The sequence below is a fragment of the Cyprinodon variegatus genome, unplaced genomic scaffold (genome assembly GCF_000732505.1).
Source record: "Cyprinodon variegatus isolate N-32 unplaced genomic scaffold, C_variegatus-1.0 Scaffold257, whole genome shotgun sequence".
NCBI classification, from domain to species: Eukaryota; Metazoa; Chordata; class Actinopteri; order Cyprinodontiformes; family Cyprinodontidae; genus Cyprinodon; species Cyprinodon variegatus.
This window is the reverse complement of record NW_015150710.1, coordinates 966,208-981,298: the sequence shown is the minus strand read 5'-3', so window position 1 is coordinate 981,298 and position 15,091 is coordinate 966,208. Positions and strand designations below refer to the sequence as shown.

General features: G+C 39.1%; 1 protein-coding gene across 1 annotated transcript; it reads left to right on the top strand.

The window, feature by feature from the left end:
* The first annotated feature begins 5,305 nt into the window (after positions 1-5,305).
* On the top strand, positions 5,306-13,378 carry tat (tyrosine aminotransferase). Its single transcript, XM_015382455.1, has 12 exons — positions 5,306-5,384; positions 6,530-6,801; positions 7,066-7,170; positions 7,473-7,540; positions 7,640-7,798; positions 8,403-8,541; positions 8,627-8,679; positions 10,519-10,671; positions 11,023-11,151; positions 11,740-11,823; positions 12,708-12,806; positions 12,886-13,378. Exons 1-12 carry the CDS (start codon positions 5,380-5,382, stop codon positions 13,024-13,026), a joined length of 1,407 nt encoding a protein of 468 aa, XP_015237941.1. The 5' UTR covers positions 5,306-5,379; the 3' UTR covers positions 13,027-13,378.
* The last annotated feature ends 1,713 nt before the right edge of the window (positions 13,379-15,091 follow it).

Genomic DNA, 15,091 nt, shown 5'->3' with positions numbered 1-15,091 from the left:
TAATATTACAGATCAAGTAAAGTTACAGATTCAGTAAAGTCAGATAGCAAAGTAAAGTGCACTTTTAAGTTCTATCCAAGTTTAATTGAAAATTTAAAGTCAATTAAACTTAATTGACTTAAATACTGTTTAAAGAAACATTGAATTGGTTTCTCATTTTGTTGCGCAACTCCAACGGAATTAACCAATTCCAGAGTTTTATTGGCCATTCACAAAATCAATGAAAAGAAACTAAAAGTATCCTTAAACGAAAAATTAATAAAATTCAAAGGGCTTATTTAATACTTGGAGGACATATCTTCAATTCGGCCTAAAAATATACAAAAGGAGAACGATCTTTTCGTCTACAAGACCATTTTGAAATAAAAATAATGACATTTGATAACATTGGAATGTTTTTTTTTAAGAGCTTTTCTTGTTGGAAACCCGATGCGGCCCAGCCTCACCCCGACTCGACCTCTAGAGGCCACTGGGTAAATAGAGTTTGAGACCCCTGCTCTTAAGGGATGGTTCTTTAGAACCTTACATATGGTCATGTGTGGATCGATACTAAAATATTCATACCTCTTATACTAGAACTTTAGGCTCTAAATGGATTCTCAAGTTTATTACTTTTGATCCTGCAGTTCCTTGGATTAATGTATAATTTATATATTTATAAACATGGAGAAAGACTTGACAGGGAAACAACAACCTAATAAAGAATGAAGTAAACCTTTCTCTTATCTTTACTTTGTTTGAGTAGTTTGGGGTCACCTATGGTTCTGCTGAAACCACCAGAACTTTCTGAATGTGTTTGTTGACCTACTTGTTGTAAAAGTCAACCTGAACTCTGAGCATAAGGGATCAAAGTTTTTCTGAGTAAACTGTTGCATCATTTAATCAGCCTTCAGACAATGAAAACATTCTGATTCAAAAGGAAAAACCGGAATAAAAATCCAACAGAACTTTTTTCCTGGAACAGAGTTCTCACATTAAGTTTGGACGCTGCCATTTTACATGAACTTAGTGTGTTCCTGATGTATAAAATGGTGTTGGAGGACAATTATTCATCTGAAAACCACTTATTGTCTAAATAACAGAGAAGCTGCCAGTAAGGGCTGCTGCTTCATGTTCTGGTCTAGTTATAGATTCTGGACAGAACTCCCTAAACTGGCTTCAACCTGCTTAGTTGATTGGTGACAGTAGGATGAGACAGTCATTCAAATTATGGTTGATTGATCCCTGGAGCTTTCTGAAACTTCCTAAATCCTTCAGTGAAGCAGGTCATGGGATCAAATGTATTCACCCAGCACTCTACACACCAAACATGTTGGAGTAGCCATATGAGGAATCCAGCAGGCATCTGCTCACCAACAGATCATCTTTGAATTCACCCTCTTTGCACCAAATGAACATTTTTCTTACTAAATGTTTGTTCCACCAAGAACCATTATGCTGGAGACCCAGAAGACCTGAGCCTCAGAGGCTTATCCTAAACCTATCCTGAAGGGAACAGCTTGGATGTTCTTCAAGAACTCGGCCCAGTAACTCATCCTGACACCATGAGGTCTTTATTGGCTTTATTGGCTGAGAAGATCCAACTCATAAAGGAGACTTGTAACAGACAGCAAGTGGTTCTGCAGGTTTTGCTGAAATCTTTGGATTTTAAGGATGTTTGTCATTGGGATCAGAGGTGCAGCATGTCCACATCGTCCCCACTCTTCTTTTTCTTTTTTTATGTTGAGCTGAGATGCAGTAAAAAGTAAATATTTTCACTGGAGGTACTGGTTTTATGTTAGGAAAAGTGTTTCTTCTTCCTGGAATTGTTATTTCTTAAAAGGATTATAAAGCAATTATGATGATAATTACATTTGCTTTTTGTTTTTATTTTCACTTTTTTTTCACATGGCGATTTGCAGATCACAGTCTCTTTTCTTCTGGGGGCGGGATATCCTCTGGAATGAGGAGAGAAGACGCATTTTTATCGGTCTGCTGGATGTTAGGAACAACATTTTTATTGGTCTGCTGGATGTTAGGAACAACATTTTTATCGGTCTGCTGGATGTTAGGAACAACATTTTTATTGGTCAAGAGTGATTGTGTTTACTGGGCTTGAAATTTAGAAAATTGGATCTTTTAAATGCAAACAGTAAAGTTACTCAAAACCTTTTTTGGATTTAGAAGTTATTCAGTTTCATTTCTATATTGCATTTTTTTTTTCCAATTTCCATTTCCAAACTCACTCCATGCATTCATCACAGATTTGACTGTGAAGGTTTGTGAGGGAAACTTGATCCCGTTTCTGAATTAGACCTGGACCATTTGCTTCATTTCCTACTGGCAGTTCTGGTGGATGGACCGGGTAGAGGGAGTCTATTCACCTGCCAATCTGCTGTTTGGTTTATATCCAGAAACATTAGAATCCTTTAAAATGCGTGAATTAGCTGATCAATACAGAACCAGGTTCTGATCATGATTCTGACCCAAAGTGTTGATATGAGGAAGAAAAGAAATTCGTACTCCAAAGAAACAAACCCACTCTTGTCTGTCGAACAGGATCGTCATCCTGAAACCTTGTCCTCTTGTTTTGGTTTCCCTCCTCAAACATTGAGGTGTTTGTTTTGGTTCTAGAATCATCTCTAGCAGCGTCACACATTTCACAACACCGGGGGGCCGGTATGGGTCCACATTCAGCAAGATGGTCCTATTCTAACCTTTAATTACTGAGATAGCAAAGGTTCTGCTTGCATTAGGCTCTGACCGTTAAAGTCAGCCTTAGTCAGGATGATAGTGTCTGCTCCTTCATCCCTGATCCCTTCCTTCCTGAGAACGTGAGTGGTTCTGATGTGAGACCTGGATGCAGACCAAAGCTGTGCAATCATTTGTCAGTCCTTATTTACTCTTGTTACATAAGGACTTCTTTGACCCATGTTTACCTCTTCTGATCTGCATCTCCCACTGTTTTTCTGCCTTTAAACCCAAAGTAGGACGTTTCTGTGGAGCGGATCCAAAATACACATGGATTTTCAACACTTTTGGGCACCTGATGATCCAGACACAACATTATCTTAACAATAATCCTTAGTTGAACCATCTTATACATAACTATGGTAACTGGTAGGCTCTGATAGACTCAACCACATCACTAAGCTGTGTTCCCCTTTACTATAACACCAAGGCCGCCCACACAGAACCACTAGCTCCACATGCTCTGATGACACAGCCATCCTTGCTCTCCTCACACATGAGCTTCCTGTTCTGGAAGATGACAACCCCAGTAGCTTCACTCACTCTTGTAGCAATCACCTTCATCTCCATGTAACTAAGCGGCATTGACAAACTTCTCTTCCCGTTGTCACCAACAACCAGACTGTAGAAATTATGACAACTTCAATTGTCTTGGGGACTAAAGTTACCTTCAGTTAGCGTATCGCAGATTTTCAAAAACGGTTTCATCTGTAAACTTAGATTTCATGTTGCATCACTTCCCCTTTTGAAGCCTAAGCATCATCTAGTCAATCCTATGGCACTGCTCCTCATGTTTCTATAATGTGCTTAGTGTCAAAAAATAATCGGTACCTCCAACTTTTCCAAACTCAGTAATAAGGTCATCACACACATTGCAACCTCAAAACTCCCCTCATCCATTTAAAGAACAGCTGTTGTATTTTCTCTCAGGATGCAGATATAGGAGACTACTGGCTTGCTCTGGTGAGCTGTCCTAAACAGCAGGTCATGCTGAGGATACCACGTTCTCACATGTTGTGTCTGGTGTGGTACTTTTGTTGTGATGTATTATGTGTGGTTGTGTTTTGCTGTATTGTTACTGTCTAACATTGATGGGAGATGAAGGGCTCATTGTACATCACTGTAAAAACCCTTTTTATAGTAATATCCACCTGCATATTATATTCGGTACATATCCAGCTGTAAATTTAGTTCCTAACACTAGTGATCTATATATTATATTCATTACTTATAATGGTATTCATCTCTATACTCATTCAGTAGAAACCCATGTCCGGTATTTATGGAACCATTATTTATCCTGCAATTGCTGCTATTGCACTTCTTGGTTAGACCTAAACTGCATTTCGTTGCCTTGTACCTGTACCTGTGTAATGACAATAAAGTTCAATCTAATCTAATCTAATCTAAATCCAGCAGGGAGAAGATTCCCTTTTTAGAAAAAAAGCTCTTGGCCAGGAGCTACCAAAGAGGGTGTCGCATCACAGTCATTGTGAGGTACATGATGGACCAATAAATAAAATAAATGACAAAATTAAATGAACTATAAAATAAGTAGATATACATCCAATATATGCTTTAAATGTGAAATATGCCATTAAATTAATTATACAATGCAATATTAAATGGATAAAATTAGATTTGAAGTGATTAATTGAAGGCCATTTAAAAAAACATTTATTTAAAATCTAATGTCTTCACTCTATATGTAAATATAAATAGAGAGAGAAATTATTACATGTGTTTTTAGGGGGTCATGTGAATTTACTGCAATTTAACCACCCATTGTAAGACTAGAATGATCTAGGCTTTGCCTAGATCATTCTAACGTGAATCTGCTCTGATCTAAACCATCCGTTTGATCTGTTGTGGATGTTCACAGACCTCCAACCTGGTTTCAGTTCTTCTGTAGCTTCTTATAGTTTTTTATTTTTTTTCATTTGGTCCTGAACTTGGCTTCATCCATCCTTCCAACTACACAGTGCTGCTACCACCATGCTATCAGCCTAAAATTAAAAGCAGACCATCTCCTTCCACATCACCTGCATCACCTGTAGCAAACAGGACAGATTATTGCCTTCTTTTAAATACAGCTTTCTTTCTGCTGTTTTATGGACCATGGACCACCTGAGGTGTGGATGCATGCAGCTCCCCCAGAGCTCCCTGACCATCTCGGCTGTCTCTTTGTTCGAGGCTCTCCTTGTTGTGCAGGTTTAGGTGGATGTCTCTGTAGCTCTGGAGCAGATTTAATGACTAATGATCATTTGAACTCATTGTTGTTGCGTTTGAAGCATGTTGCTCTCATCTCTGGGGGACAGACGTCACTCTGTGTATTTGCATCTCACACACTGTTGTGACGTTCATAACCCTTTTTGGTTTACATGGACCCATCTGACCCTCCACTCTCTACCTCCCATTGCTGCGGTCATTTGTGCGTTTAAGATGGTATGGTTCTGGTTAGTGATGTAAGAGGGGTGTACATAGCACAACCCCCAACCTCCACCAATAGGAACCTAGGCAGGGCTCAACACCCAGTTTTGGGGATTTTCCTATTTAATTTCTCTATAAATGCAACTGCAGCAGCTTCTGTGTCTTTCTGTTCAACACTGATAATAACCTGCACTACAATTTTGGAGAGCTGAATATTTTATGAGGTAAAATCTTTCTTTTTTCTGTATGTTTATATTATACTACAATATATATACTATATACTATATATATACTATATATACTACAAAACTGTTTGGAAGGAATTACCTGATGGTGTTCAATTTATGTTATTTTTTATATTTATTTTATTCCTTTTTTTCAGTTTTTACGGAGTTTTATTCAACATTTTTCCAAAAACAGAAAAAATATACAAAGGTTTGATAATATCATATAAATCTAAAGTCTTTAGCCTGACTGCCAGTGAAAATTATAGAAATATTAACTGATGGTAAGAGGTACATTAAACAATTATATACACTCACTGCTTGCGTTGAAGGTCCTAAACTTTTAACATTTTATAGAAATTATAATTGGAACAATTTGCTGATGATACAACATATTATTAGTAATATTAAGAACAGCCTATCAATAAGAATTACAACGATCAAAATAACCAAACATCAATGGATTAAAATTAAATTGCAAAATATAAAAGATCCTATTATTTGAAAAAAAAGAGCAAAATTAGACATTATGAAACAACTAAGGTGGTAGATATTTCTCAAGACAGACAGAATCCGTCTGAAAGATGTAAAAACTGAAATGTCCTTAAAACATAATTGTTAATAAAACAAAATTACAGGAATGTGACTCTCCTAAAGCTTGACTAATACTTTGGAACAAAAAACATGGATAAAGTGGTTTACGCTACAGAATAAAGCTGTAAAAATTATCTAAAACAGACTTTAATAATAGATAAAAGGGGATTTGTGATCATTTTCTCTGAGACTTGATTTTATGATAAATAAATGTATTGTTTTGGATTAAAAAACTATTGTTTTAAATTAAGTTTGTGTTTCTTCCACCTGCCATCACTCTGTTAGTAATATAAATCTAATTTTTCTTGTATATCTTTTTGTTACAAATTTCAGCAAATAAATGGATATAATTTTATACTGATAATCCTCATAAATATTAAACTGGACATTTAAAAAAAGAGAATATTAAAATAAATGTCAGATTTTTGAAGCTAAGATCAAAACAAAGTTTTGAGTGATTTAATTACCTCCATGGAAGCAGAGAACCTGTTTACTGGTTACGGTGGTGAGGGGCTTCCTCAGACTCACTGTTGATGCTTCATGACTTCCAGAATGGACAACAAGGCTTACCTGGTTCAGATGAAAAGCAACGGAGTCCACAGCCGGACCAGAACCCTGAATGCGAAGGGACTTCCCGGCAATGACATCCATTACATGAGTGTGAACGGCAGCCTGTGCACGACCAAAACCAAGAGCCGCAGGCAGAGATGGGAGGTGAAGCCTTCAGAGATGTCAAAGAACACGCTGAACCCCATCAGAGCCATCGTGGATGGGATGAAGCTCGTCCCAAACCCAGAGAAGCCAATGATCTCGCTTTCTATAGGTGGGCTGGGATGTTGTTTAATTCTTAAAACATACTTTTAAAAACACTGTGATAGGTTGCTTTGAAAACTTTTAAACAATTATAACTATGAACTATGGACAATCTTACTTTATAGGTATAACTGGTCTTGTTTTTAACACTAGGTCCTCAATGGATTTCCATAAAATGAAAACATCTGACACCTTTAAATGTTGAGTGTAAATAACCTAAGGCTGCTTTCCTCTGATTTGAAGTAATGTTTTTGTATTAAACCTGTTTCTGCAGGAGATCCCACCGTGTTTGGAAACCTGCCAACAGACGCTACTGTCCTTCAAGCCATGAAAGACGCCATCGACTCCCATAAATATAATGGCTATGCCCCGTCTGTGGGTGAGTCACTGAATAGTGGAGCAGATCCACCTCAGACAGAATATGGGAGAAGGTCTTTCGTTCTACCTTTCCAAGTTTGTAGACGTTTCGCTTCCCATCCAGGAAGCAGAACATCTTCAAACTTGGAAATAAAGTTCATTAGATTGTTTTTGTTTTTTTTTTACTTTTTTGGAATGACTATGACCTGGATGACTGAGAATCTTTACCAGCTCTTACCTCATAGTATCAGATATGCAGGTAGATGAGTTTTTGCTGGAGATGCATTGATGGGTTTCTCCCTTCCGCCTTTCATTTGTCTGCAGGTTACTTAAAGAGTCGACAGGCAGTGGCCAACTTTTACAGCTGCCCTGAGGCTCCACTAGAGGCAGAGGTGCTTTCTCTTTTACTTCTGATTTTAATTGGTTTTATCCATAAACGCTTCATATTCTCCAGGTTAGATGCTCTTAAGAATAAAGTGTTGTCCTTCCAGGATGTGGTTTTGACCAGCGGCTGCAGTCAGGCCATTGAGCTGGCCATCAACGTCCTCTGCAACCCAGGGGACAACATCCTGGTCCCTCGTCCAGGCTTCTCCTTGTATAAAACTCTGGCTGTCTCAATGGGCATTGAGGTCAAACTCTATAACTTGTTGGTAAGAAGAAGTCTTTATATCTGAGTCAGAAACTTTATTTTCAGTCCAGTTAAGGCTGCTTTTAGCCCCTGTTGTTGGCGTTCTTAAAGATAAGCAAGTTGTGTTTGGGTTGATGCGTTAGCCAGGTTTCTAGAGCTAGAGCTGTCAGATGCTGCGGGAGAAGGTACTTCCCTCCAGGATCATTTGGAAAGTACATTAAAGGGAAGATTTATAAATTTCTTTAAAGCTTTATGATTTTCAAAGAGCTTCTCAGATTATTAACAACGCTGAAGGTCCAAAGATTTGAGACAGGGTCCAATATATCTCAGTCACACAGGTTTTAATTCAAACAATAATAGTAAATGAAATATTAGGGCCAACTTCTCCTGATCCTAGAAGCTTTGCAAGTTTTACTGGAAGAATGTTTCTGTTGTTTTCTTATTCTCTAATGCAGAATAGATCCAGCAGACTGACTTGTTTTGTCTGAGCAGGTTATTTGATCATCAGGTGTGCTGAACATCTTCAGAACCGAAGCTGTAGATAGACCCGGTGTCTCTCAACCAACTATCAGGTGGAGGTATTTTATCTCTGAGGCCTAATCCAGGGAAACGTTTTGGTCTTTCAGCCAGAGAAGTCGTGGGAGATCGACCTGCAACACATGGAGAGCCTAATAGATGAGAGGACTTCCTGTCTGATCGTTACCAACCCATCCAACCCCTGTGGGTCTGTGTTCAGCAAGGATCATCTGCAGAAGATCCTCAAAGGTTAGCTGTGCTTCTCAGCTACTTTGATCTGGTAGAATAGCTTGCATTGCATCTCAAAACCCCTTTGATTTATCCTGTTTTCTAGTGGCTTCCAAACTGTGTGTCCCCATCCTGGCTGATGAGATCTACAGCGACATGGTGAGTGTGTCTCATAATTGCCTTCTGTTTTCAAGCTGTGCATACTGGTAGCAGTTCTGGATTTAGTCCTTTTTTCTGGATTGTGAGTCCATAACATGGAAATGGGGATCAGAGGCCTGGGCCAGCAGATTCAGAACATGTCATCCTTTCATCTAACTTTCTGTAGCAGATGAAGTTCTTGTGAAAATGGTCTGATTTTTGGAATAAATGTCACCCTCTCTCATTATGTAATAGCTGAAGGTTGTTCAAACATGTGGAGACAGACGCTGACATTATGAGGGTCGGATGATCTGGGGTCATTACAATCAGAAGATAAGGATGTGGAAATCAGCATGTGTTGGTCTGTAGTTTTCCACTGATCGATGCAACAAAAAGTTCTGAATGACGTTAAAAATCCTGCAAAGCTTCTGGTAAAATCAGTGAATGTGCTATCCTTTAAAAACGGTTCTGTTCAACGGTTCTTGGAGCTTTTGGTGCTTTTAGCTGAATTTTTCAGAAAAAATGTTTTGGTGTGATATCCTTGATGTTGGAACCATTAATTCTTTGAGGCAGAAACAATTTCCTAAACTTTAAGGATGATCCTATACATGTAGGGGTCAACCTCATGGGGAAAGACCTGGCTCTGAACTGCAGCCAAAATCCAGAACCCATCCATGCTATAATGAAACATAGAGGTTCTGAACAGATTACAAAGGTGTAAGGAGGGTTCTGGTTCTGTCTCAGTGTGATGATGCTGTCTAAATCTGGTAGTACTGTCTCATCCTTGTCATTCTGTCTCGGGGTCAATGTCTGTTGTTTTGGTCTTAGTCTGCTGGTTCTGAGCTGTGCTTCAGGCCCACCTGCTGATGCTCACTGTAGGATTGACCTAATTTGGGTTTATGAATCCTCTGGCCCTGAAGACCAGAAGAAAAAAAGCTTTTGAATTGGTTCATGTTCCTTTATGCTTTGCAGACTGACCCATCAGGGGTGGTTCTGTGAAGAAGAAGAAGAACAACAACAATTCCGCCAGTCTCTAAGACGATCCGTGTTTCTAGAATCTTCCAGCAGTTTGTTGTTTTTTTTTTTCAGACCAGGATGACTTTGCAGTTTTCAGCTGCATCTGTTTGACTTTGGTTTTTTTGGGGGGGCAGCGTATATTGGGGGGGGAAGGGGGCGTGTGCGGGGTAAGGGCCCCCAGACTGTGAGGAGGGTTGTGGAGTCTGGACTTAACTGCCCTCTGTGGTGCCTCAGATGTCTCACAGATGTCAACATCTGCATCCAGCTGTCCAGAGAGTCTCTGTTTCATAGCTTCTTTTCAGAAGGATGTAAACGGGTTTTAGATTTGCCGTTACATCATTGGCCCGATTCTGGCCAATGAGGCGCGGGGCGGCATCTCGCCTTGCATCACTCTGAGTGCGGCGCAGGGCTTTAATGAGAAACAGCTTGTTGTTTGGAGGTGAAGCTTGATGTGATAAGTGGACCTTCTCACGCTCACTGTTCCTTACTTTCCCCTCATCATCAGAATAAGAACCCAGTCTCGGAGCCACACAAACCACATGATTGGTTTGTGGGTTCTAAAAGTTCTGGAAGCTTCTCTCACACAGTTTTTAGTAATTGAATGCAGCCTTTAACCCTAGCATGTCTCAGGCTCTGACTTCTGATCTCACAGAGGTTTAGGTGACAGACCCAGACTAACTGGAGCACTGTGGAGGGTTCTATTCAGCCCCTCTACTCTGATCCCTCTAAATAAAACCTGACCGCCACCTGGGTTGTAGATCCTGATGTAGGTGATCCTTTGTAGCAGAGCTCACATTTTATGCCTTCTCTTCATTTTATTCTCTTTTCGTCTCTTAATTTCAGGTTTTCCCAGGATGCAACTCTTCCTCTCTGGCGTCTCTCAGCAGCAACGTTCCCATTCTGTCCTGTGGAGGCCTGGCAAAGCGCTGGCTGGTGCCTGGATGGAGGTTGGGATGGATCCTTATCCATGACAGGAATAACATCTTTGGATCTGAGGTGCAGAATCTTTTAATTTATACAAAGACAGAACGAGTTTATCCGATTAAATTCTCTGGTATCTGTTTATATGTAGCTCATTTAGTTTGGCTTGAAGGTTAATTAAAGTACTATCCGTCTGTCGATGGATTAACTAATGAACAGTTTGGATCTAGACTCGCAGAACCCTGCAGCCAGAGCAGCTTTTTTTAGATCTATTCGATTAGATCTATTTTAGATTTCTTTATTTATTTTCAGACCTAATTAGTTATCTATTTAATATTTATAGAGATGATTGATTACTACTGAAATTAAAAATAGATTATTGATGAAGAGAGTGTCTGATCCTGTCCTGTTGTGCTGCTACCTCAGATCAGGCAAGGTCTCGTCAAACTGACTCAACGAATTCTTGGAGCCTGCACCATCGTCCAGGGGGCGCTGGAGAGCATCCTGAATAATACACCTCAGAGCTTTTACAGCGACACCATCAGCTTCCTGAAGGTAAGGAAAGGTGTTCCCAGTGACATCAGTCCACAGTGTGAACAGTGGCTCCTCCTCTGCAGCTCAGTCCACTGGGTGTCTACAGGATTTAGGTCAAATCTGTGTCTGTGGCCAGATGTGGATCTTCCTCCTGATGAGGGACTTAGAGAGGACCCCTTCAGACAGGTTTCCAGATGTCCTGCTGTTGTGGGGATTTTGTGATGCCAACAAAGTTGTCAGAACAGAAACAGGCCCACAACATCACATCCCCTCCACCAAACTGAACAGGATTAGAGAAACTTGCCTCTCTGGAATGTTATATTGATAAACACACATTAAACTACAAATAAACATAGTTCATCATCAGAGCGCCTCATTCGCGTCTGACCCAACTCTGTCAAAAATGAAGCCACGGTCCTCTGAATGTTTCTGCAGGCAATGCTTGGTTCAGGAGTACAGCTCTTCATTGCTTTTGATCAGAAATCAATTATGCTCATTATGTTGTCTTCTCTTTTTGACCCCATTGCATGTTCTTTAAGGAAATTTAACATTTATGTTCCAAATTGTTGCTAGTTTGACTGATTCTGGTTCTGCTCTTTGTTCTTTCAGTCGAACTCAGAGATTTGTTTCAAGGAGCTGTGCAGCGTTCCGGGTCTGAACCCCGTCATGCCCTCAGGAGCCATGTACCTCATGGTTGGTATCAAAACAGACTGAATCAGGAGTTCATTTATTAATACCCTAATAAATTCTGAAAACCCTGAAAATAGTTGACGTTGAAGTAAAATCTTGTTCTGTTGCGGTCAGTGTTGTCAAAAATACACACATTTGTTACTCAAGTAGAAGTATAGATACTGCAGTTTAAAAACACTCTGGTAAAAGTTGAAGTATCAACTTGACCTCTTTACTAAAGTAAAAGTGAAAAAGTATGTGCTCCAAAAACTACTTAAAGTATAAAAGTATAAAGTAACCTTTAAAAAAAAACTGCCAGAGGCCACTGTATGAATTGAAAGCTAAATTTTTTGACTATTTTGAAAAATTCTTTGAGATAGATAGATGGAGAGATAGGATGAGGGTGGTCTTGTTGGTCTCCATCTCCCGATACGCTCTCCCCTGTGTCCGAGCTTTCAGACATTTCAACATCTTTTTCTGAATCCAACATTGTAGCATAGCATAGACAATTCACGTTTACAGTTTGAAGAACACCTGCTTGCTTCTGATGATTTCCTTTAGCTAACCAATGAGTGTTTGCGTTAGATGACTCATCCAATTACACTAGTTTTCACTAGATGTGGATGGCGCCAATGATCTGCATTGGATGGCGCACATGATGTGAAATAAATATTTATAAACATTAAACCGAAGCCAAGAGTAAAGAGTAACGTTTGTTTTAAAAATGTAAGGAATAGAAAGTACAGATACTTCTGTAAAAATGTAATGAATAGAAGTCAGAGGTAGGAAGAAAAATAAGTAATGGAGTAAAGTATAGATATTCCCGACAGAATAGAATCGGTTCAGATTAGGTAGAATATAGTTAGATGTTAAACTTTATTAACAGAGAAGGGGTGCCTTTATTCCAGGTTGGCATTGAGATGGACCACTATCCAGACTTTAAAAATGATGTGGACTTTACTGAGCGTCTGGTGACGGAGCAGTCCGTGTTTTGTCTTCCCGCCTCGGTAAGGGACGGTGCAGAAAAATGACTAAAAATAACTACCAATAAGACAATTAACAGAATTTATTCACGTTGACCAACAGGCGTTTGAGTATCCCAACTTCTTCCGGATCGTGGTGACGGTGCCGGAGGAGCTTATGTTGGAGGCCTGCGCCCGGATCAGAGAGTTCTGCCAGCATTATTACAGACCCCCCAGCTGTGATGGTAATGACCTGGACCAGTGATCCAGCTGAGCTGAACTGGTGGGACTCTATCCTCACTGTTGTGGACATTGTTCTCACCATGTTTAGATTGGACATGTCCAAACTGATGGTGGGATGTTCAGTGACATTGTGACCTGATATTTATATTTCATACCAGAAGCATATTTTACCCTCTACTATTTTTGTATATTTATATACTTTGTGTAAGAGTCCTAATGTGAAATATTAATCTAGGCTTCAGTTCTGCTCCTGTTGTTTATCAGAACCTTTCTAAATACCCATCCTATGTTCATTGTTTACCAGTATAACTATGTTGTTTGTATCATAAACACAAATTTAATGCTGCTGTTTATATTTCACCAATAAAACTCTGAGCTGACTGATTTGTACTTATTTAAAGCAGCATTATCACCTCTAGCTTCTCTGGAAGCTAGAGTCATCATTTTCATTCCCCATTCAAGAACTCTGCTGAAGAAACGAAGTTATGCCTGGAACGCTGATCCCTGCGGTAAAAGCATAACAAAATGTCTGATCTAAAATCCAGCAGGGATGAAACTGGATTAATCTCACATTAAATCTTTACATAAAATTAATGTGATGGTTCTATTAGACTTAGACAAACTTTATTGTAATTTTGTATACACCAAGTGTATACAAAACAAAATTATGTTGCTTACAGCTTACACCAGTGAAATTAACATTATCATTATAAAGTGCAGCAGTGATCATCGTGTAAATGGTATAGGAGAAAAGAAATCCAGTTTAAAGAATAATGGAAAAGGCCATTAATATGGAAAGGTTCAGTGCAGTGCGAAATAAATATGGTGCAAGATGCAGTAGAACATTGAGTTGTGTTCTATTTAAAAGGACAATAAAGTGTTCAGCCACGTTGGTGGTGCAAAATAATGTTGCAGGTGATAGGCAGAGTCCAGATTAGAGTTAAACAGTTTAACAGTCTGATGGCAGTGGGGGGACAAAGCTGTTGCAGAACCTGTTGGCCCTGCATCAAATGCTGTGAAGCAACTAAGAAACAGGCCTGCAAAGAGAGTCATCAGAGCGGAACGTCCTGCCAACTAGGACCCGTTATGGTCTAAGACCAGAAAAAGAGCATCTAGACTGTTCAGACTCTTACTTATAAGGCTGCGCTACAGAGCGCTAATGGAAAAAATCTAACCAACACAGAGACAGTTTCGTTGCCCAGGCTGTCTTTCTGTTGGACTAAGTTCATAGAGTAGTCAGACCTTCTGCTTTTATTTATCTTCCCAAAAAAAGCAGACTTCTACATACTGCCATTATTCCCTCTTCCAGCCTGTCCTTACTCCCTTTGACTATTATTTATACATACATAGTGGAATCATAAATGTGAGCAATAGAAAACCAAAGGTAAATACTTTGTTCTTAAAAAAATATTACCATTCCCATTTTGAGAATAACAATACATATTCCTGACAATGAGCAGAAATAGATCATTACTTTAAAGAATATTGTTTAGTGTATCAGTATGAAAATAACTCCTTTCATCCCAGCTGCTTCAGGTTTAAAACCATGCATGTCTGGAGAGTTACTTTAGCTCATTTTAATATCATGATGAAGTCCTTTTTACAGAAAGGCTTTACATATTAATGTGTGAATGTAAAAAGTGTTCTGAGGTGCCATATCACTAGAAAACAGTGACAAATGTTCAAATCTGATGTAAAAAGTTCTTGTCTTCCCCTCTGAGTTTCCAAATGGTTCACGATATAACCTGAGGTTCGCTCAATCCCTCCTTTGTATGGAGACTTTGGGCCTAAAATTAGAAGGTTTGCATGTGTTATAACCAGAGATGGCAAAAGTACTCACTTTCCGTACTTGAGTAAGATACTTGTGTTAAAAAATACTCTGGTAAAAGTGGAAGTACTGATTAAACTTCTTTACTCAAGTAAAATAACAAAGTACAGGCTTGTAAATGTACGTAAATTTAAGTATAAAAGTAAAAGTAGAAACCACTTTTTTCATGCTGTTGCCTACATTTTAAATGGATGTCTGCCAATAGGACTAGATCTCCGTTGTGTTCATTTTCAATCATCTCGTCGTCCATACTACTATG

What these genes read in the sequence shown, in the direction of transcription:
- tat (XM_015382455.1), top strand. An exon ending in TCTGCAGAAGATCCTCAAAG is followed by an intron (nt 8,542 to 8,626) that starts GTTAGCTGTGCT and finishes CCTGTTTTCTAG; the next exon opens with TGGCTTCCAAACTGTGTGTC. An exon ending in CAGGAGCCATGTACCTCATG is followed by an intron (nt 11,824 to 12,707) that starts GTTGGTATCAAA and finishes CCTTTATTCCAG; the next exon opens with GTTGGCATTGAGATGGACCA.